General features: G+C 43.8%; 1 protein-coding gene across 1 annotated transcript in view; it reads left to right on the top strand.

Moving 5' to 3' along the window:
- The window catches only part of LOC132889128 (MAM domain-containing glycosylphosphatidylinositol anchor protein 1), a 700,848-nt gene that overhangs the window by 377,396 nt on the left and 298,365 nt on the right, over positions 1-25,087 (top strand). Inside the window, exon 6 of the mRNA XM_060925323.1 lies at positions 1,790-1,922. Coding sequence (XP_060781306.1) covers positions 1,790-1,922 — 133 coding nt within the window. The remainder of the gene's footprint in view (positions 1-1,789; positions 1,923-25,087) is intronic.

Raw genomic sequence — 25,087 nt, 5'->3', positions numbered from 1 at the left:
ATATCTTTCTAGAACTTTGGGCTGTATAAGTAAGAGGGTTGAATTTCCAGAAATCAAGTCTGTATCCACAATATGTTTTAAAATATTTTATTATTTTAATTAATTATTGTTGTTAATAATAATAATAATAATAATAATAATAACCAAATACTTTATTGACTAAATAATTTATTATTATGATTATTAACTAGAGACAATTCCCCTATGGAAAATTGAGAGAGTGATGCAGTGCGCGTAGCAGTCACAGTTGCAGGAGCTGAGCTGTACTGTGTGAATGTGTGACTTGCCATGAAGCTACAAGCCCGTGTCTCTCTGAGAGGAAGCAGCCCCTCCCTCCTGTGTGTGTATGTGTGTGTGTGTGTGTGTGAGAAAGCAAGCAGTCCCTCCCCCACCCGCGCGCTGCGAGCAGAGACAGACAGGCACACAAAAAGGGCAGTTTTTCTTCAGAGTGCACCCTCCAAACAACGGGGATTTACATGAAAACGGAAGGAGATATTCACAAAATTCTTTCACAGTGAGCGCCACAAGGCTCTCCTGAACACAGTGATGTAATTTTTTTTGTCTGTAGTGTAAAAAATGAGGTCACTAGAGCGAGTTAAAAACGAGTGACTTTTCTGATTTTGCAGTCACAGCGCAGCCACGTTTATAATGGGAGTCTATGGGGCAGTGCGCCTGTCCTCTCCTCACTTTCAGGCTTCTCATTCAAAAACTAAGTCCTATCGTTTAGATAGACACATTGTGTGAATCAGGACAAGTGTGGCTACTACTTTTGAGAAAACTATGTGTGTAGAGTGAGAATTGTGGCTGAAAGCACAGTTTAAATGAGAAAGTTTGAGCTTTTTTTTTTCAGGCTGCCTAAATTCCTGAGCGCCACTGGTGTGTAACGCAATAGACACCCATTATAAAGCCTGATTTTCTCCAGGTACCCACATGGTGTTTGAGCTGGGACTGATCCAAAAGTATAGAACCTAGCAAAAAAGTTGAATGGTAGATCCACAGAGGAGAAGTTTCTCTACGTTTTAATCATGGCTCTAGGTGAAAGCATGCCAGAACAGCGGATGTGTGAAAAAGTGATATGTTTTGCAATTAATTCCATAGAAATGAATGGGAAATTTAACGAACAAAGTAATAGCATAGCGAGTCCGATTGAGCTGCACGTTTTGATATATTGCTTGTCTGTGTGCGATGCATGGTTATTGAGTTATTCGACGACAAAATTTGTACGGAAGATGAATAAGTATAAGAAGAAGAAGAAACGTGCAGAAGAACAATAGTGATGCTGTGCTTTGCAAGCACTGCATCACTAAAGCACTGCATCACTAATAATGAGTGTTATATGAACTGCATCTTTTTATGATCTATTATTATTATTATTATTATTCCCATCTCATCTCATTATCTCTAGCCGCTTTATCCTGTTCTACAGGGTCGCAGGCAAGCTGGAGCCTATCCCAGCTGACTACGGGCGAAAGGCGGGGTACACCCTGGACAAGTCACCAGGTCATCACAGGGCTATTATTATTATTATTATTATTATTATTATAAATGAAATAAACTGCACCTGTTTAATAACTATTTTCAAATTAGGAAACTTTCTTGTTTGGTGTCTTTGGTTTGTAGAAAATCTGTTCTCATTTTGAAAAAAAGAGAAAAAAACTTTAGCAGCTTTAAAAGATCAGTTCAGGAGAAAGCTATAAAACTATAATTTATACATTTTATATGCTTTTCAATTGTGCAGTGCATTGTCAATTTAGCATGCATGAATTTAAACTGTGTGTGTGTTTTTCAGGGTGAGACAAAGGTGCTAAAACTGAAGAACCTTAGGCCTCAAGACTTTGCGAACTACACATGTCAGGTGTCCGTCCGCAATGTCTGTGACATTCCAGATACGTCGGTCACCTTCCGATTAACCAATGCCACCAGTGAGTTTTGCTTTTGTCTTAATCTTTCTTTGCTTTGCATGCTTTGGATTGTTCTATATCTCATTCAGACTTGTTGTTTGTAAACACTTTGGCCAATCAAACCGCACAGGGTGGAGCTTAATTTACTTTAAAAAAAAAAAAGCTGAAATTCAGGAATATTTGTATGGATCTGCATGAAAGGTGAACATTGTTTAGGAGAAAATTCTGAGAATGTCAACATGGTCATCTATTGGGAGTGTGATTCATTCATTCATTATCTCATTATCTCTAGCCGCTTTATCCTTCTACAGGGTCGCAGGCAAGCTGGAGCCTATCCCAGCTGACTACGGGCGAAAGGCAGGGTACACCCTGGACAAGTCGCCAGGTCATCACAGGGCTGACACATAGACACAGACAACCATTCACACTCTCATTCACACCTACGGTCAATTTAGAGTCACCAGTTAACCTAACCTGCATGTCTTTGGACTGTGGGGGAAACCGGAGCACCCGGAGGAAACCCACGCGGACACGGGGAGAACATGCAAACTCCACACAGAAAGGCCCTCGCCGGCCCCGGGGCTCGAACCCAGGACCTTCTTGCTGTGAAGCGACAGCGCTAACCACTACACCACCGTGCCGCCCGAGTGTGATTCAATAAAATTTAAATAAAATAAAATACATTTAAAAAAGTAAATAAAGTTGATCAGAAACTCTAAGTCAGATTGAGCTGATATTTGGCAGACTGTAGTTGGATTTATGATCATAGCCGCCATCAGCCAGTCAGCTGTTCAGCAAGTCCTCTGTACAAGCACTTTGTGATAGCAGGAGGAGCAAAAACACAGGCAGAAATTGTAATTTGAGTTTCCATATTGTACAAAATGCAGTGCATGAGAGACGCCCCAGCACTGAAGGAATCATTTGTTTTTCTGTTCATTTTTATCCCTCCAGCATATAATGCCGGGGGATATAGCTATTGCTCTGTCTGTCTGTAAACATTTTAGTTTCCAGAGCATAACTCAAAAACTTTTAGGAATTTTTTTCATGAAACCTGATAGTTATGTTAAGTGACTAGACGAGTTGTGCCTTTTGACATTTTGGGATTTCTGTGATTTTTATTTTTATTTTTTGTATTTCGATGGCAACCAATTCAACTTAGGAAAATTTGGAGTGGGGTTGGGCGGCACGGTGGTGTAGTGGTTAGCGCTGTCGCCTCATAGCAAGAAGGTCCTGGGTTCGAGCCCCGGGGCCGGCGAGGGCCTTTCTGTGTGGAGTTTGCATGTTCTCCCCGTGTCCGCGTGGGTTTCCTCTGGGTGCTCCGGTTTCCCCCACAGTCCAAAGACATGCAGGTTAGGTTAACTGGTGACTCTAAATTGACCGTAGGTGTGAGTGTGAATGGTTGTCTGTGTCTATGTGTCAGCCCTGTGATGACCTGGCGACTTGTCCAGGGTGTATCCCGCCTTTCGCCTGTAGTCAGCTGGGATAGGCTCCAGCTTGCCTGCGACCCTGTAGAAGGATAAAGCGGCTAGAGATAATGAATGAATGGAGTGGGGTTTCATTGGGGGTGGTATGTCATCTCCTGATGACTATTATTATTATTATTATTATTATTATTATTCTCTCATCTCATCTCATTATCTGTAGCCGCTTTATCCTGTTCTACAGGGTCGCAGGCAAGCTGGATCCAATCCCAGCTGACTACGGGCGAAAGGCGGGGTACACCCTGGACAAGTCGCCAGGTCATCACAGGGCTGACACATAGACACAGACAACCATTCACACTCACATTCACACCTACGGTCAATTTATAGTCACCAGTTAACCTAAGCTGCATGTCTTTGGACTGTGGGGGGAAACCGGAGCACCTGGAGGAAACCCACACGGACACGGGGAGAACATGCAAACTCCGCACAGAAAGGCCCTCGCTGGCCACGGGGCTCGAACCCGGACCTTCTTGCTGTGAGGCAACAGCGCTAACCACTACACCACCGTGCCACCCCCCCATTATTATTATTATCATCTCTCTGAGCAGCAAAAACACAGTGAATGTGAATCCGGAACAAGAAAAAAGAACAGCGTGCACTGGGCTCATGTTTGGACAAATTTTGAGGAAAATGATCAGAGCATGTTTTGAATGTTTGTGTCTGTGAGGCAAAGCTGAAGGAGACTCGGAATTTTTCAGACTTTATGTGCACAATTATTGCAGAGAGTAAAACTCCAAACTAGGGATGTTAACCGATTACCGTTTGACCGGTGGCTGACCGAATCAACGTCAACAGGTTAATTTTTTTTTGGTTGTCGGTGAAAAAAAAAAATCAATCGTTTTGAAGCTGCCGATTTTGGAGCGGAGAACCTGGAATTCTGTGTTGTAAACGCTTGGGCCATGCCATGCGGTGTAAGGACGACAGCTGACAAATCAGAAACACCCATTCAGTCATGTCCCGCCCCAGTCAAAGACAGCTGACAAATCAGAAACACCCATTCAGTCATGTCCCGCCCTCCCGCCCCAGTTAAAGACAGCTGACAAATCAGAAACACCCATTCAGTCATGTCCCGCCCCAGTTGAACACAGCTGCCACTCGGCGAAAGAAAAAAGTGTAGACACAGGCTTTTTAGCTTACAAATTAATTATTATTAGAAGGCACATCAAGTTTAGTCCTGCCTTGGCCAGTGCATTCTGAAAGTATTTTTTGGTCTGTAGCCAACAATGCATGTTATTGCAGATCATATCTCTCCACACAAACTAAAGGCACAGATGCCGACTTTTTCACGTTTTTTTCATGGACTGTAACGGCATTTGCTTATGTAGTAATTTTAATACAGAATTTACTCTGATGAAATTATTCAGACACTCCAACGCCCCCCCCCCCAAAAAAAAAAAATCGGATCTGCACGAGCCGTGATAAAGGCGCGCCATTTACATCCCTGTTTAAACTCATAGGTTAACCGACTTTAACCGGCAAATGAGGCTCGGTGGTCGGTCAAGATTTTTTTGTTTTCGCCATCCCTACTCCAAACTCATGTCCTGATATGAAGCTGAAAGCCTTCATTTTATCCTTGTTCTTTACTGTAGATTAAAGTGATTGTGTTTAAAGTGAGTGCTGTTTGTAAATATGATTGTCATCACTTGCATTCATTCTTTCACTTCCTGTTAATTTACTCTCACACCTGCCGTTACGATGATTTCCAAATGTGTGATTGTCTGGGTTGTATGTCTGTTTTTCATGATACTATAGTATTGTTGAACTTGCTGAACACGTTGAAAACATTGTTTTCTGTGATAACAGCACAGACTTCCTCCAAGAAACATGAAGCCAACCTCCGCATCCTTTTGAGCTGCCGTTCAGTTCTTGTATTTACATCGTATCATATTTATTTGAATCAATTTTATTGTGCAGGATTAAGGTTTAAAACACTCAAGTGTAGCATCTGTCACTGTCATTAGAAATGCATCAGAAATTAGTTTGATTAACAGTTAAAAAGGATTTATAAACTGTGGGTGGTAGAAATGGGCAACTGGACTTGCTTGAAGATTCTTGAAAACGTTTCACCTCTCGTCCGAAAGGCTTCCTCAGTTCTGTCTGACTAATAGGGAATATCAGATATTTATCCTCTAGTCAGACAGAACTGAGGAAGCCTTTCGGACGTGAGGTGAAACGTTTTCAAGAATCTTCAAGCAAGTCCAGTTGCCCATTTCTACCACCCACAGTTTACTATGACCTGGATGATTGAGAATCTTCACAGACAAAAAGGATTTATGTTTGCAAATTTACCATTTAGCCCTGGTAATAATAATAATAATAATAATCTCATCTCATCTCATTATCTGTAGCCGCTTTATCCTTCTACAGGGTCGCAGGCAAGCTGAAGCCTATCTCAGCTGACTACGGGCGAAAGGCGGGGTACACCCTGGACAAGTCGCCAGGTCATCACAGGGCTGACACATAGACACAGACAACCATTCACACTCACATTCACACCTACGGTCAATTTAGAGGCACCAGTTAGCCTAACCTGCATGTCTTTGGACTGTGGGGGAAACCGGAGCACCCGGAGGAAACCCACGCAGACACGGGGAGAACATGCAAACTCTGCACAGAAAGGCCCTCATCGGCCACGGGGCTCGAACCCGGACCTTCTTGCTGTGAGGCGACAGCGCTAACCTGTTAGGACTTGGACTGTTTTGGCCTCTAGAGGCCGCTGTTATTTCCTTTTTGTGTCTTGTTTATTTTGGCCTCTAGAGGCCGCCACTGTTCCTGTGTTTTGTGTTTTTGTTAATTGCCTGTTAGTCCTAATTATCTTCACCTGTGTCCTTAATTAGTTTGTGTATTTATACCCCTGAGTTCAGTCCTCTTGTCACGGAGTCTTTGTGCTGTTATGTTTATCTCCAGTTTCCTTTGTACTGTGTTTTGTGGATCTTCTGAGCTTTTGCATTTTTGCCTTTTTCTTTTTGTATTATACTCTTTGTTTTTGTTTTTTTTGTTTTGCCCTGGATTGTATATAGTGTACATAGTATAAATAAACCTTTTGTTACTTTTTCTACTTCCGCCTCACGCCTCTGCATTTGAGTCATTCCCCTGGTGGCCTAGTGGGGGTTTGCTGGATCATCACACCAACGAACCAGGTTCGAATCCCAGCAAAACCCTAACAGAAAGACTCCGTCATGACCGACTCAGCAGAGGCTGCTTCTACCCGGCCAACCTTCAGGGAATTATGGCAGCTTTGACACGCTTCGGAGCGACCATGGACGCTCATGGATGTACGCTCACCAGCCAACGTGAGGCCCTTGCTCGCCACGAGGAACTGCTTCAGCAAATTGGGAAAACCCTGGCACAGCTGACATCTCTGCCTGCATCTCCTGCTCCTGATCCAGCTCCCGCTCCAGTGCCTCCTGCCATGCTGCCTTCTTCACCTCGCGAACCCAGCCTTCCTGCACCACAGAGGTATGACGGCAAGCACAGTGAGTGCCGAGAGTTCCTTACCCAGTGTCAACTCACCTTTGAGCTTCAGCCTACCACCTACACTACGGATCGCCGCAAGATTGCCTTTGTGATCACCTTATTAGCTGGTAAGGCGCGAGCCTGGGCTACTGCTATCTGGCAAAGACAGGGACCTGAGTGCTTTGATTTCCAGCTGTTTTCTGAAGAGATGCTTCGGGTCTTCGATCAGGCAGACATCAGTACCGACGCAGCCCGAAAGCTCATGTCCATCCGGCAAGGAGGAAGCGTCGCAGATTACGCCATCTCGTTCCGAACACTCGCAGCAGTAAGTGGATGGAACGAGACTGCCCTGGTGTCAGCCTTCCACCATGGTCTGTCTGACCCCATCAAGGACGGTCTGGCCTCTATTGGATGCCCAAGTGACCTCGAAACCCTCATCTCACATGCTATTCGTCTGGACAACAGGATGAGAGAACGCCACCAAGCCTTGAGCCCCCCCAGCCTCCCTACCTCTACCTGGAGACCGTCTACCTCCTTCAGTGACTGTCCAGAACCCATGCAAGTGGGTCGTACTCGCCTCTCCGCATCTGAGAGGGAGCGCAGAAGGAGGGACAAGTGCTGCATCTACTGTGGCAAGCCTGGTCACTTCCGAGCATCATGTCCCGAACTCTTGGGAAAAGGACCGCCCCGTCCAGCCGAGGGAGGGTTGTGACGGGGCCTACCCTCTCTCCCGGACTCCCTGGCCAAGGAATCTACATCCCGGTCTCCATCTCCTGGGGTGAGTCTGTCCACTCTTGTCAAGCTTTGATAGACTCAGGGGCGGCTGGGAATTTTATGGATATTCACTTCGCCCAAAGCATCAATATTCCGACTGCACCTCTTGAAGTCCCACTGTCTGTGTCTGCCCTCGATGGCCAAGCGTTAGGTGATGGAAGAGTCACCCAAGTTACTTCTCCAGTCTTCCTCCAGTCTCAAGGTCACAAGGAAGAAATATCCCTGCACCTGATTCCTTCACCTGAGTTCCCAGTTATTCTAGGCCTTCCTTGGCTTACTCGCCACAACCCTCGCATAGACTGGGTAACAAGCCAGGTTGTGGAATGGGGCCCTGCATGCCATGCCTCTTGTCTGCTCTCTAGCTCTCCTGTGTCTCCTGCCGAGCCCCCTGATCTCACCGAGTTATCTCAAGTTCCCACAGAGTACTGGGATCTCAAGGAGGTATTCAGCAAGAGCAGGGCCGCCGTTCTTCCTCCGCACCGGGCCTACGACTGTGCCATCGACTTGCTCCCTGGGACTACCCCTCCTCGTGGCAGACTGTTTTCCCTCTCTCAGCCAGAACGCAAGGCCATGGAGGAATACCTCAAGGACGCCCTGGTCTCTGGGTTCATTCGACCCTCCACCTCACCTGCTGGTGCCGGCTTCTTCTTTGTCGGCAAGAAGGATGGGGGGCTTTGACCATGTATTGACTACAGGGGCCTGAACAAGATCACTGTGCGCAACCGATATCCCCTTCCGCTGATGTCCACTGCTTTCGACCTGCTCCAAGGCGCCACCGTCTTCACCAAGTTGGACCTACGGAACGCATACCACCTCATCCGTATCCGACAGGGAGACGAGTGGAAGACTGCCTTTAACACCCCGTCTGGGCACTACGAATACCAGGTGATGCCCTTTGGACTCACCAACGCACCAGCTGTTTTTCAGGCCCTAATCAACGACGTCTTAAGGGACATGATTAACCTGTACGTCTTTGTCTACCTCGATGACATCCTTATCTTTTCCAAGACCGTGCAGGAGCACCGCCACCATGTCCGCCAGGTTCTCCAGAGGCTGCTACAGAACAATCTGTTCGCCAAGGCCCAGAAATGCGAATTTCATGTTCCCGAGGTCTCCTTTCTGGGATTTATTGTCCGAACAGGCCAACTCCAAATGGACCCTGCCAAGACCCTGGCCGTCCGGGACTGGCCTACTCCCAAGTCCGTTAAGGAGGTTCAGCGGTTCTTAGGATTTGCTAACTTCTACCGCAAGTTCATCAGGAACTTCAGTTCTGTGGCAGCACCCATGTCAGACCTCACCAAAGGGACAGGTGGATCTTATGGCTGGTCTCCTCAGGCAGAAAAGGCGTTCAAAGACCTCAAGGCCCGCTTCTGCACGGCACCCATTCTGGTCCTCCCGGACACCTCCCAACCATTCATCGTGGAGGTGGACGCCTCGGACAGTGGTGTCGGCGCGGTACTCTCTCAACGTTCGGAAGGAAAGCTGCACCCCTGCGCTTACTTCTCCCACCGCCTGAGTCCTGCGGAGTCCCGGTACGATGTGGGGGATCGAGAACTGCTAGCGGTCAAACTGGCCCTTGAGGAGTGGAGGCACTGGCTGGAGGGAGCGCAACATCCATTCCTGGTTTGGACTGACCACAAGAACCTGGAGTACCTCCAGCAAGCCAAGAGACTGAACCCTCGACAGGCTAGGTGGGCCCTGTTTTTCAGTCGGTTTGACTTCACCCTCTCGTACCGTCCCGGCTCCAAGAACACCAAACCTGACGCACTGTCCAGGCTGTTCTCTGCCACTAACAGGGAGAATGAAGTCGGGCCTATTATCCCGGTGTCCCGGATTGTGGCCCCTGTCCGCTGGGGTATTGAGGAGGCTGTTCGACGAGCCCAACGCCAGGACCCCGGTCCTGGGACGGGGCCACCGGGCCTCTTGTACGTCCCACATCAAGCCCGGGCCAAGGTTCTCCAGTGGGGTCACTCTTCCCCTCTCACCGCCCACCCGGGAGCTCGGAGGACCCTGGACTTCCTGAAAAGACGCTTCTGGTGGCCTAACATGGAGCAGGAAGTAAGGTCATTTGTCCTGTCCTGTGAGGTTTGCACCAGAACCAAGAACCCACGACAGCGTCCCCAGGGTCTCCTGCATCCTCTGACCATTCCCCGGCGTCCCTGGTCCCACGTGGCAGTCGACTTCATCACGGGTCTCCCTGAGTCACAAGGTAACATGGTCATTTTGGTCATTGTTGACAGATTCTCCAAGGCCTGCCGCTTCATACCTCTGTGCAAACTCCCCTCTGCTCTTGAAACAGCGAAACTTATATTTAATCATGTCTTCCGAGTCTTTGGTCTTCCACAGGACATCGTCTCAGACCGAGGGCCCCAGTTCTCCTCCCGAGTGTGGCACGGGTTCTGCAAGGTCATCGGAGCCACTGCCAGCCTCTCCTCTGGGTTTCACCCACAGTCCAATGGTCAGACGGAGAGGCTCAACCAGGACCTGGAAACCACCCTGCGAGGCCTGGCTATGGATAACCCGACATCATGGAGCACCTGGCTGCCATGGGCAGAGTACGCCCACAACACCCTGCAGTCATCGGCCACCAAGCTGTCGCCATTCCAGTGCCAATTCGGGTTCCAGCCACCTCTGTTCCCGGACCAGGAGGAGGACGCAGGGGTGCCCTCGGTCAACCAATATGTGAGACGGTGTCGCAAAACCTGGAGCAAGGTCAGGAAGACCCTCATACAGACCTCCAGAACCAACCAGACTCAGGCCAACCGCCATAGAAGACCTGCACACGCTTTCCGCCCTGGGCAGCAGGTTTGGCTGTCCACTAAGGACCTTCCGCTGCGGGTGGAGAACCGCAAGCTTGCTCCTCACTACATTGGCCCCTTCAAGGTGGTGCGCAGGGTGAACCCTGTCTCCTACCGGCTCCAGTTGCCCCGGACTCTGAGGATCAACCCCACTTTCCATGTTTCCCTGTTGCAGCCCGTACTGACGTCTACGTATGCCCCTGCCCCTAGGAACCCCCCACCCCCCCGCATCTTCCAGGGGCAGACTGTGTTCACTGTGCATCGCCTGCTTGACTCCCACCGGGTCCGCGGCGGGTTGCAATACCTGGTGGACTGGGAGGGCTATGGTCCTGAGGAGCGCTGCTGGGTTCCTGCTCGGGATGTCCTAGATAAAGAACTGTGTCGGGACTTCCATTCGGCCCATCCGGATCGCCCTGGGAACGTCAGGAGACGCTCCTAGAGGGGGGGGTCCTGTTAGGACTTGGACTGTTTTGGCCTCTAGAGGCCGCTGTTATTTCCTTTTCGTGTCTTGTTTATTTTGGCCTCTAGAGGCCGCCACTGTTCCTGTGTTTTGTGTTTTTGTTAATTGCCTGTTAGTCCTAATTATCTTCACCTGTGTCCTTAATTAGTTTGTGTATTTATACCCCTGAGTTCAGTCCTCTTGTCACGGAGTCTTTGTGCTGTTATGTTTATCTCCAGTTTCCTTTGTACTGTGTTTTGTGGATCTTCTGAGCTTTTGCATTTTTGCCTTTTTCTTTTTGTATTATACTCTTTGTTTTAGTTTTTTTTGTTTTGCCCTGGATTGTATATAGTGTACATAGTATAAATAAACCTTTTGTTACTTTTTCTACTTCCGCCTCACGCCTCTGCATTTGAGTCATTCCCCTGGTGGCCTAGTGGGGGTTTGCTGGATCATCACACCAACGAACCAGGTTCGAATCCCAGCAAAACCCTAACATAACCACTACACCACAGTGCTGCCCTTTTTGGTTAAATCATTTTTCAATATTGAATCTGAGAAATTTGCACTTAACTATTGGAAAAAGAAAGCTTATTTTATTTTTTCAGGGTTAATTGCTGATATTGGTTATATTTTGCTCTTAAATGAGGAACAGGATTGAGTTTTTGAGCATAGCTTGAGCAAAAGGGGTTAATTAGTATCCATCTGAAGAATGCTGTAATGTAATGGAATAAACTGTCAATAATTTATTTTCAGTTGATAAGTAACAAGGGTCGTATTTTCAAAGTAATGTCGACAGTCGAGATCACAATCTCATTGAAAATGAAGAAGAGAAACAAGATAATGTATTTTTCTTCTCGTGATCATCAGGAAATTCAGATGCTGTAACTTGCATGAACTTTGAAACTTGTTGAATATCAGGGATGAATGTGTTCAGGGTGAATTGGGACTGAAGTGTACATTTTTCATAACATATGAATGAATCAGGAAAATTGTTTCAAGCCTGTAATTAGTGCAATAATAATAATAATAATAATAATAATAATAATAATCAGTCAGTTTGTCATGCATTTTGTTGATTATGGTTCAAGGTAAAATGTGAATAGTGGATGAGACAGGCAGCAATGCAGTTTCCTAAGTGCTGTAGATTTTGTACGGTAGGTTTTACAACCCCGATTCCAAAAAAGTTGGGACAAAGTACAAATTGTAAATAAAAATGGAATGCAATGATGTGGAAGTTTCAAAATTCCATATTTTATTCAGAATAGAACATAGATGACATATCAAATGTTTAAACTGAGAAAATGTATCATTTAAAGAGAAAAATTAGGTGATTTTAAATTTCATGACAACAACACATCTCAAAAAAGTTGGGACAAGGCCATGTTTACCACTGTGAGACATCCCCTTTTCTCTTTACAACAGTCTGTAAACGTCTGGGGACTGAGGAGACAAGTTGCTCAAGTTTAGGGATAGGAATGTTAACCCATTCTTGTCTAATGTAGGATTCTAGTTGCTCAACTGTCTTAGGTCTTTTTTTGTTGTATCTTTTGTTTTATGATGCGCCAAATGTTTTCTATGGGTGAAAGATCTGGACTGCAGGCTGGCCAGTTCAGTACCTGGACCCTTCTTCTATGCAGCCATGATGCTATAATTGATGCAATACATGGTTTGTCATTGTCATGTTGGAAAATGCAAGGTCTTCCCTGAAAGAGACGTTGTCTGGATGGGAGCATATGTTGCTCTAGAACCTAGATATACCTTTCAGCATTGATGGTGTCTTTCCAGATGTGTAAGCTGCCCATGCCACACGCACTAATGCAACCGCATACCATCAGAGATGCAGGCTTCTGAACTGAGCGCTTGGGTCAGTCTAACAACTTGGGTCGTCCTTCTCCTCTTTAGTCCGAATGACACGGCATCCCTGATTTCCATAAAGAACTTCAAATTTTGATTCGTCTGACCACAGAACAGTTTTCCACTTTGCCACAGTCCATTTTAAATGAGCCTTGGCCCAGAGAAGACGTCTGCGCTTATGGATCATGTTTAGATACGGCTGCTTCTTTGAACTATAGAGTTTTAGCTGGCAACAGCGGATGGCACGGTGAATTGTGTTCACAGATAATGTTCTCTGGAAGTATTCCTGAGCCCATTTTGTGATTTCCAATACAGAAGCATGCCTGTATGTGATGCAGTGCTGTCTAAGGGCCCAAAGATCATGGGCACCCAGTATGGTTTTCCGGCCTTGACCCTCACGCACAGAGATTCTTCCAGATTCTCTGAATCTTTTGATGATATTATGCACTGTAGATGATGATATGTTCAAACTCTTTGCAATTTTACACTGTCAAACTCCTTTCTGGTATTGCTCCACTATTTGTCGGTGCAGAATTAGGGGGATTGGTGATCCTCTTCCCATCTTTACTTCTGAGAGCCGCTGCCACTCCAAGATGCTCTTTTTATACCCAGTCATGTTAATGACCTATTGCCAATTGACCTAATGAGTTGCAATTTGGTCCTCCAGCTGTTCCTTTTTTGTACCTTTAACTTTTCCAGCCTCTTATTGCCCCTGTCCCAACTTTTTTGAAATGTGTTGCTGTCATGAAATTTCAAATGAGCCAATATTTGGCATGAAATTTCAAAATGTCTCACTTTCAACATTTGATATGTTGTCTATGTTCTATTGTGAATACAATATCAGTTTTTGAGATTTGTAAATTATTGCATTCCGTTTTTATTTACAATTTGTACTTTGTCCCAACTTTTTTGGAATCGAGGTTGTATGTTCTATGTTGTAGCTTTTGCTTCACAGACTTATTTGTAAATGTTATTTCAGAAGATGGCGTCATGTAATAATAAGGTCATGTAGCATAAACAATATATCACACTGCAAAAAATGATATCTTGGTGTAGCGAGACTCTGATGTGGGTGGAGCACAGAAGGCGGATGTTTGCGACTTGTATTTCCTTTATTGCTGCTTTTCAGCACACAACTCAGACTCACACACTCACTCACTCTCTCTCTCTCTCTCTCTCTCTCTCTCACACACTCACTCACTCTTTCTCACACACACACACTAGTAGCAAGCCCTCTGCGCCGACCTCCCCTTCTCACTCTCCTTTTATAGGGCGCGGTCACTGGAGGAGACACACAAACACACGTTAATTGACAACAGGTGTAGTGACATGACCACTCACCTTCCCTGACTCCCCCCTCCATTCACAGACCGACGCTCGGCCACGCCCCTGCTGCCACACTTAGCATGTGAAAATATCTTGAAAATAGTTGAAACAATCTAGCATTTCCTATTAGAAGAATACAAGACACCAATTCTGAGATTATTAAACCTATTTCTAGATTCCAACTAACTTATTCTAAGATGTCTTATCAAGTAAAAATATCTGTCCATGCAGCAAGATAATTTCACTACTATTAAGTAATTTTCTCCACAAATTCAGTTTTCAATTTTTTGCAGTGCACTATGATCGTGCAAATTTCTCTCACATGCATGGACATGCACACGGTCATTCTTCCTCTACTTTATTCGTCTCTGACCAAGTGATTCCCAGGGTGATACGGCTCCAGTCAGCGATATAAGATATGTGTATGGTGTGTGTCTGAGAAAGCCCTAAGAGAGAGATACAATTTCGACTTGATATGCTATCAGAAATCAAAAGTTGAAAAGTGATGTGAAGGGAAATGATGCGAAGATATTAAAGAGGAGGAACTTGTACAAAAGCAACAGAGAAAGATAGAGAAAGGTTGAGAAAATGTGTTCTGCTGGTGCAGCTCTCAAACGCCATCGATACAGTTACAGTGCTGTCAATTCTGCAATACTTTGGTCCTGATAGCATTCATCCAGTGAAATAAAGGATCTATGCACGCACACACACACATGCACATGCATAGAAGTGCTCACCTGCATAGTTGATCAGAGGAAGACCTGCAGCTACACACACATCATGGCAGGGTATAGGAGTATGCACACCACAAACATTGCCCCTGGCAGGATTTGTTCCCCTGCCACACACACACACACACACACAGAGGACCTGCATATCTACACATTATATACGGCACTCCTGGCTCAGTCTTATGGAGTGAGACATCTTCTGAAGCAACTTGCACCACTTTTGTAGCTACACACACACACACACACACACACGTTAAAAGGCTGTTTAAAACAAGCTCTTTTTGTAGCAGGTAAAATTAAATTCCATATTTTCCATACAATTCATACAGCACTCGCATACGACACTTGCAAACAACACTCACACTGCCGACCTTCAGTACTACGCCATTTTGTATTCTGGAGCTGTCTTGATTTCTGTTCAACCAATCAGATGCAGACATTTCTTCATGATGTTATGAACAGTGAAAATAGATTTTAGGTATTTTTACTATCTATCAGGCTCAATAGACCCCTTCGCATGTTTGTAAACAAACCGACCGTTGCCAGGATGCACGCGCAGCCTGGACCCAGAAACAATGGCGCTGCCCATAGACCAGCATTATGAGCTGTCAGATTATGCAAAACAATTGTCATTACAAGATTGAGAATGCTACATAAATAAGTTAACTCTAACAAGTGGACATCGCCTACCGGATCCGCATTTAATTAAAGAGTGGACGGACGATGTTAGTAAGTTCCCTGGTATACAATGGCCAGATATATACTCGTACCTTATTGACAAGACTTCAGTGTACACCCACGAAAAACTTTGTGCCTACAAGTCTTTAGACGCATATGATTGTTATGTGCGGGCATGTACAACTTGATTAACAATGGGACATTCATATTCATTTTGTTTTAATCAAATTATGCCAGTGATGTGATGGCAATGTGGCTTTAGCTACAACAGCAAATACCAACACTAAACAGCAATTTGCAGGAGGTAATGGCATGAAAGGAATGATAGTGTAAAGAGTGCAGCTAAGAGAAATCAGAGCTGCGTAAAAAGTGAGAGGCAGAGAGCAGAAATGAAACTGAACGGGGCGGGAGCTAGGTTAGAGCAGTCAACATAAGTTGGCATTTAGAGTGAGGGCACACAATTTTACCTTTCCATCCTTGCTTTAAAATTGTGATTTTAGGCATACACAAATAATAATGGCACAAAATCTGGACTGCTTGAGTCAAGCGAGACCTCTCCTACAAACAAAATTGCATGCAAAGCTAAGTTAACATGCTAACAATATTCATTACATTGTGTAACTATGACCCAGCTAATCAGACAAACGTTACCAAAGTATTTTGCTACATCAATAAACGAAGACTAGAAAGAATAAAAAAGAAAGATTTAATAAATAGCCTGATCTTACCTGTGATGAAGTGGGTGCTGCAAACCCACGCATTTTTGATAGTGCTTTCATCCCAGTCTACACGTTTGATGGCTTGTAGTCACAGACATCGGCGATTTTTTTGGAATGGGTGAGATCCTGCTGGAATTCTGTACATTTTAACCCCATCACTGCTACGATTCTGACACCCGACAACACAACAACTAGGCATTTCTGAGTCTTTTTTGGGTCCAGGCTGCGCGTGCAATTTCCGCTTACATATGAATGACGTTTACTGCGAAGGGGTCTATATGCAAATATTTTACATTTCTGTCTTGTTTCATCACATCATGTGCGTGAAGAACATGATGTGATGAAATGTAACATTCCCACTGGAAAAGAAATAACTTGTGGAGAAACCAGAAAGTACAAAATCCTCTGTTCTTATCCTTGACTTGCAAGTGACATCAAAGCAAAATAGAAACCTGGATGTCGGCCATGTTGGTGGATACACAAATGCAGGGTCAAGCAACATTCCATACAAAACATAGTCACGCATACACAACTCTCTTTGCTTTTCCACTGCTTTAAGCATACTTTTAGCTATGCCATATCTTTGTGCTGTATATGGCTGTGGTCACAACAGTACTCGTGACCGTGGCATGTTCCGATTTTTCTGAATTCCGCCCATGATTCTGAGGCTGAGTACAGAGAGGAGATGAGCATGGCTGAACAACATTGGCAGGGCTGATCTAACAGAGGCTAAAACCAAAACAGCTCGTGTTTGCAGTAATCATTTTATCTCAGGCGAGATTCAAAAGCTTTCTTAATAATATCATAGAAGAATTTTATTTAGTGCTGCTAGAATTTTGCTATAAAATGAGCGTTCTCTTGTCATGGTTCACTTGGTCATTGTTATAATTTTAACACATATATTACCATTTTACTTCTAGGAGCACCAGAAAAATTATACGATAGACAGTCCAGACTGGGCACCCATTAAGAAAATGGGCTATGTTTTGTCCAAAGTCTAACTTGATTCTTTGGCAGCCAAACCAGATAGAATGTGATATCTGGGTACTCAATGGTTGGTAGAAGTGTCTTATCTTCAGAAAAGTCTGACTTTTTAAAATCATTTGGGTCAAAACCACACATATATATCTTCCCTTTGTATCAAATCTTCATTCAACCGTTCAAATCGTGGGAATATTGAGAAAATTCAGCATTGTTTACAGACACGTTTTCAGTGGCTGCCATCCTAGTTGCTTTGTACAACCCCAATTCCAAAAAAGTTGGGACAAAGTACAAATTGTAAATAAAAACGGAATGCAATGATGTGGAAGTTTCAAAATTCCATATTTTATTCAGAATAGAACATAGATGACATATTAAATGTTTAAACTGAGAAAATGTATCATTTAAAGAGAAAAAATAGATGATTTTAAATTTCATGACAGCAACACATCTCAAAGTTGGGACAAGTCCATGTTTACCATGTTTACCACCCTTTTCTCTTTACAACAGTCTGTAAACGTCTGGGGACTGAGGAGACAAGTTGCTCAAGTTTAGGGATAGGAATGTTAACCCATTCTTGTCTAATGTAGGATTCTAGTTGCTCAACTGTCTTAGGTCTTTTTTGTTGTATCTTCCGTTTTATGATGCGCCAAATGTTTTCTATGGATGAAAGATCTGGACTGCAAGCTGGCCAGTTCAGTACCCGGACCCTTCCATGATGCTGTAATTGATGCAGTATGTGGTTTGGCATTTTCATGTTGGAAAATGCAAGGTCTTCCCTGAAAGAGACGCCGTCTGAATGGGAGCATATGTTGCTCTAGAACCTGGATATACCTTTCAGCATTGATGGTGTCTTTCCAGATGTGCAAGCTGCCCATCCCACACGCACTAATGCAACCCAATACCATCAGAGATGCAGGCTTCTGACCTGAGCGCTGATAACAACTTGGGTCGTCCTTCTCCTCTTTAGTCCGAATGACACGGCGTCCCTGATTTCCATAAAGAACTTCAAATTTTGATTCATCTGACCACAGAACAGTTTTCCACTTTGCCACAGTCCATTTTAAATGAGCCTTGGCCTAGAAAGATGTCTGCGCTTCTGGATCATGTTTAGATACAGCTTCTTCTTTGAACTATCGAGTTTTAGCTGGCAACGGCGGATAGCACGGTGAATTGTGTTCACAGATAATGTTCTCTGGAAATATTCCTGAGCCCATTTTGTGATTTCCAATACAGAAGCATGCCTGTATGTGATGCAGTGCCGTCTAAGGGCCCGAAGATCACGGGCACCCAGTATGGTTTTCCGGCCTTGACCCTTACGCACAGAGATTCTTCCAGATTCTCTGAATCTTTTGATGATATTATGCACTGTAGATGATGATATGTTCAAACTCTTTGCAATTTTACACTGTCGAACTCCTTTCTGATATTGCTCCACTATTCGTCGGTGCAGAATTAGGGGGATTGGTGATCCTCTTCCCATCTTTACTTCTGAGAGCTGCTGCCACTCCAAGATGCTCTTTTTATACCCAGTCATGTTAATGACCTATTGCCAATTGACCTAATGAGTTGCAGTTTAGTCCTCCAGCTGTTCCTTTTTTGTACCTTTAACTTTTCCAGCAACTTATTGCCCCTGTCCCACCTTTTTTGAGATGTGTTGCTGTCATGAAATTTCAAATGAGCCAATATTTGGCATGAAATTTCAAAATGTCTCACTTTCGACATTTGATATGTTGTCTATGTTCTATTGTGAATACAATATCAGTTTTTGAGATTTGTAAATTATTGCATTCCGTTTTTATTTACAATTTGTACTTTGTCCCAACTTTTTTGGAATCGGGGTTGTATATCCAACATCATGGCAGATGCTCATGACGTAGCACATTTTGATCATGTGGTTGCAAGTCATCTATAAAGCCTTGACACTGGAGACTCTTCTACATGTCCTGATAGAAAATTTCTTATTGGAAGTTATTAGAACAATTGTATTAATATACCGTAAATGGGTAATTTGGATATCTTTTGTGTGTGTGTGTGTGTGTGTGTGCTTCACTGCTCATAGTTGTAGGTTTTATTTCAAAGGGACACAGAAGCAATTTTCTCCACTGTCCTTGTGGCATGAATGGCTTCAGGATTATATTCTTCCTCAGAGCTCAAGCAGACAGTCAAACACACACACACACACACACATTTTATATATATATATATATATATATATATATATATATATATATATATATATATATATATATATACAGTGGTGCTTGAAAGTTTGTGAACCCTTTAGAATTTTCAATATTTCTGCATAAATATGACCTAAAACATCATCAGATTTCCACACAAGTCCTAAAAGTACATAAAGAGAACCCAGTTAAACAAAGGAGACAAAAATATTCTACTTGGTCATTTATTTATTGAGGAAAATGATCCAGTATTACATATCTGTGAGTGGCAAAAGTATGTGAACGTCTAGGATTAGCAGTAAATTTAAAGGTGAAATTAGAGTCAGGTGTTGTCAGTCAATGGGATGACAATCAGGTGTGAGTGGGCACCCTGTTTTATTTAAAGAACAGGGATCTATTAAAGTCTGATCTTCACAACACATGTTTGTGGAAGTGTATCATGGCATGAACAAAGGAAATTTCTGAGGACCTCAGAAAAAGCGTTGTTGATGCTCATCAGGCTGGAAAAGGTTACAAAACCATCTCTAAAGAGTTTGGACTCCACCAATCTACAGTTAGACAGATTGTGTACAAATGGAGGAAATTCAAGACCATTGTTACCCTCCCCAGGAGTGGTCGACCAGCAAAGATCACTCCAAGAGCAAGGCGTGTAATAGTCGGCAAGGTCACAAAGGACCCCAGGGTAACTTCTAAGCAACTGAAGGCCTCTCTCACATTGGCTAATGTTAAGGTTCATGAGTCCACCATCAGGAGAACACTGAACAACAATGGTGTGCATGGCAGGGTTGCAAGGAGAAAGCCACTGCTCTCCAAAAAGAACATTGCTGCTCGTCTGCAGTTTGCAAAAGATCAACTGGACAAGCCAGAAGGTTATTGGAAAAAAGTTTTGTGGACGGATGAGACCAAAATAGAACTTTTCTGTTTAAATGAGAAGCGTTATGTTTGGAGAAAGGAAAGCACTGCATTCCAGCATCAGAACCTTATCCCATCTGTGAAACATGGTGGTGGTAGTATCATGGTTTGGGCCTGTTTTACTGCATCTGGGCCAGGACGGCTTGCCATCATTGATGGAACAATGAATTCTGAATTATACCTGCGAATTCTAAAGGAAAATGTCATGACATCTGTCCATGAAATGAATCTCAAGAGAAGGTGGATCATGCAACAAGACAACAACCCTAAGCACACAAGTCGTTCTACCAAAGAATGGTTAAAGAGGGATAAAGTTAATGTTTTGGAATGGCCAAGTCAAAGTCCTGACCTTAATCCAATGGAAATGTTGTGGAAGAACCTGAAGCGAGCAGTTCATGTGAGGAAACCCACCAACATCCCAGAGTTGAAGCTGTTCTTTACGGAGGAATGGGCTAAAATTCCTCCAAGCCGGTGTGCAGGACTGATCAACAGTTACCGCAAACGTTTAGTTGCAGTTATTGCTGCACAAGGGGGTCACACCAGATACTGAAAGCAAAGGTTCACATACTTTTGCCACTCACAGATGTGTAATATTGGATCATTTTCCTCAATAAATAAATGACCAAGTATAATATTTTTGTCTCATTTGTTTAACTGGGTTCTCTTTATCTACTTTTAGGACTTGTGTGAAAATCTGATGTTGTTTTAGGTCATATTTATGCAGAAATATAGAAAATTCTAAAGGGTTCACAAACTTTCAAGCGCCACTGTGTATATATATATATATATATATATATATATATATATATATATATATATATATATATATATATGTGTGTGTGTGTGTGTGTGTGTGTGATGTATATCTACATGTATCAAGATACAAGATACAAGTACAGTGAGATGTCATTTGGAACAAGCCAGCAGATGCTTAGTTAAATTTAGTAAAGTAAAAAGTACTTGGGGTGGCACGATGTTTTAGTGTTTAACGCTGTTGCCTCACAGCAAGAAGGTCCAGGTTCAAGCCCCATGGCCGGCGAGGGCCTTTCTGTGCGGAGTTTACATGTTCTCCCCGTGTCCGCGTGGGTTTCCTCCGGGTGCTCCGGTTTCCCCCACAGTCCAAAGACATGCAGGTTAGGTTAACTGGTGACTCTAAATTGACCATAGGTGTGAATGTGAGTGTGAATGGTTGTCTGTGTCTATGTATCAGCCCTGTGATGACCTGGCGACTTGTCCAGGGTGTACCCCGCCTTTCGCCCGTAGTCAGCTGGGACAGGCTCCAGCTTGCCTGCGACCCTGTAGAACAGGATAAAGCGGCTAGAGATGATGAGATGAGGTAAAAGTACTTGCCCTGTGATGACCTGGCGACTTGTCCAGGGTGTACCCCGCCTTTCGCCCGTAGTCAGCTGGGATAGGCTCCAGCTTGTCTGTGACCCTGTAGAACAGGATAAAGTGGCTAGAGATGATGAGATGAGATAAAAGTACTTCAATAAAAAGTAATTCAAACACAAATATACACAGTAAAATTATTGTGGTAGAACAGAGTTATTGAGATAAAACAGAATTGTTGAGGTAATATGTACAAATGAAGGAGTAAGATTATGTATATAATAAAGTGCATGAGTATTGCACATAGAGGAATATTGTACAAGTATGTCATTGCACTAGTGTTGATATAGTAATATACAGCACAGAATATACAGAACCGGTCAAATGCTATGGGCTGTATTGCACAGTAGTATAGCAGCAGTGAGTGAGTGGAGGTATGCTGTTCAGACCTGTGGATTAGTTGGAGGGGGCAGTGAGTGCTGTGAGTTAAGTTCGTGTGATAGCTATGGGGCTAAAACTATTCCTTAGCCGGGTTGTGCGGGCATACAGATTTCCAGATGGCAGAGGGGAAGAGAGTCTGTGTCCAGGATGGGTTGGGTCCACGGGCGATTGCTCTAAGACAACGAGGGAGGCTCAGCCTCCTCTAAAAATGACGAACATCGTGTAGGATGAATTGCGCTAGGCTTATGTTATAGCCAACCTTATAACATTGCTATTTCAGATCCAGAATCATAGAAATATATGTGCTCAACCCAACTACAGTGCGAAATCTTTCTGTTATAACTTTCCCCAGTTCGCTTAATGTGTGCGTGAGTTTTTCCCCCTCGTGACAATGCGATGCAGCCCAGCCTCAGTGGACTTCAATGGCATTTGGGAGCGATGCGCTTTTCAATATCAAAATGCAAGACAATTATTGGACAAATACTGCGAAAATGCCCGCCCACAGACTCCCAGCCTCACAGTGGGAGGGACATGGCAAAGCTTTCCGCGAGGAGACTGGTGATTGGTGAAAGCGGACGGATATTTTCTTTGATTGACAGCTCGTTTCAAATATAGACAGGCAGCGGTGAATTTCAGTTCAGTCCCATGCGGATTCGCAAGTGGTGTGGTGTATTGTAAGAGATCAGCTTACATTTCAATTTCATTCATTACATACGGTTTCTACCAGCTTTTTTAGTTTGTATATATTTTCATTGTAAATAAAGTGTAGTGTTGTCAAGTTTGCTATCTTAGTTCTAGAAATTTCATTTATTTGAGTGACTGAACTTGAACTTGAGGGGGCTAGTCAGCTAGCAAGAAAGCTGCGCACGGATGCCAAGCATTGTTGATTTAATTTTGGCCAGTCTTCCTTTCGAGGAAAAAATTAAAATTAAAGAGCAGGGTAGACCAACGCCTCAAATTGACTTGGTGAAAAAGGTAGGGAATAATACTCGTTCCTTTCAGCTCTCCTGGTACGAGAAAGTGAATTGGCTAACAGCAAGTGACCCACAAAATAGGCTACTTTAGTAATATGTCATGGATGGACCAAAAATATAGAACCTATTTAAAATGTTTATGCTGAGTATATTATATTGGAATATATATTTTTCTGGATATGAATTAAACACCGCTACAATTTGGAAAACATTTTTAAACAAAAACACAGCCGAGAACATTTCACACTACAGACCTGGATTAAAAGTGAAGGGTTATCAAAATTGTCAATAAAACATTTCTCAGTCAAAATAAGTAAAATATAGGGAAAGTGTCATTGAATGAAATGTGTGGCACCCAGCTCTATGTTTGGCTCCCCAAGGTCAGTGCTTGTGCCTATTCCAGAACACTCTGTTGTTACTGCTGAGGTTCCTGACAAAGAGCTGCTTTCAATAATGATCAATTTTTAAACAACATGCCACAATTTTAAAATATAAAATGTTAAAATATCCCCCCCCCCAACACCACCATCATGTATATTGGACAGTAGGCTAATGGGCCAAAAGAACCTGTTATTTCACAGTTTGTGACCCTGCCAACAATCAGCCAGATCAGAGGCAAGAGTATGGGCAAAATTGATGTGTTTTTTCTTTTTTCTTTTAAAATCTGGAAATATCGTAACCAACCAGCCTCCCCTGTTTGAAAGACTACCAGCCGCCACTGGTTGGGTCCTTGATAATGTTTTTGGCTCTGCGGGTGCACCGGGTATGATGGATTTCTTCCAGTGAATAGAATAGAATGCCTTTATTGTCACTATACACATGTACAATGAGATTAAAGAATCTCCAATAACCGTGCAAACAGTGTGTAGAGAGAGAGATAGAGAAAGAGAGAGAGAGGAAGGAAAAAAAGGGGGGGTGTAAGGGGGGTAAGGTGCACAGTCCTGAGGTGTATGTGTTGTGTTACACATTATGGAGTGAGGTATTGCTCATTGTACATTATAAAGTATTGCACAGAGAGAGTCACATTATAAGTATTGCACATTATAAATTACTGCATGAGAGAGTCACATTATAAAATAAAATATTACACATTATGAAGTATTGTAAGGTAAGGTGCACAGACTTGAGGTGTATGTGCTGTGTGTAAGGTGCACAGTCCTGAGGTGTATGTGTTGTGTGTAAGGTGCACAGTCCTGAGGTGAATGTGTTGCGTTTCACATTATGGAGTGAGGTATTGCACATTATAAAAGTATTGCACAGAGAGAGTCACCTTATAAAGTACTGCACATTATAAATTATTGCACAAAGAGAGTCACATAGTAAAATAAATAGACTATAAAGTCAGAGCATATCCAAGTTCAGGGCGGTTATGGCTTTTGGAAAGAAGCTGTTTTTGAATTGATTTGTCTTTGTCCTGATGCACCTGTAGCGCCTCTCTGAGGGCAACAGGTTGAACAGATCAAAGCCAGGGTGGGAGCTGTCCTTGATAATGTTCTTAGCTTTGCTAAGGCAGCGGGAGGTGTAAATGTCCATCAGGGAGGGGAGAGGGCAGCCAATGATCTTCTGTGCTGCCTTAACTACCCTCTGGAGCCTCTCCCTGTCTACGGCAGTGCAGCTGCCGTCCCATACTGTAATACTGATGGAAGTGGAATGCCTGTGATCCACTGAGCTTTTTTTATGATGCACTGCAGGGTCTTCTTCTTATCCTCCAAGGTGCAGCCCAAGTACCATACAGTGATGCAGTACGTGATCACTGACTTTGTGGTGTACCTGTAGAAGTTCATCAGCAGCTGTTGAGGCAGTTGTGCTTTCCTCAGGGTCTGCACAAATGGAAATGGAGCCTCTGAAGACCTTTTTTAGCCAGTGCCAAAGTGTTTGACAGGTCCTGGCTGATGTGTATGCCAAGAAATCGGAAATTCTGGACTACCTCCACATTCTCGCTGCTGATGCTGATGGAGTGGTGGCCTCTATGCTTCTGTCTCCTGAAGTCTATGATGAGTTCTTTTGTCTTTTTGGAGTTCAAGACAAGGCTGTTTTCTCAACTCCAGCACTACAGTTTCTCGACCTCTTCCCTGCATGCTGACTCGTGATCTGAGATCAGATC

Source organism: Neoarius graeffei, chromosome 7 (assembly GCF_027579695.1).
Source record: "Neoarius graeffei isolate fNeoGra1 chromosome 7, fNeoGra1.pri, whole genome shotgun sequence".
Lineage (NCBI taxonomy): Eukaryota > Metazoa > Chordata > Actinopteri > Siluriformes > Ariidae > Neoarius > Neoarius graeffei.
Note: the sequence above shows the minus strand (reverse complement) of the source record. Positions and strands in the feature narration are given on the sequence as shown.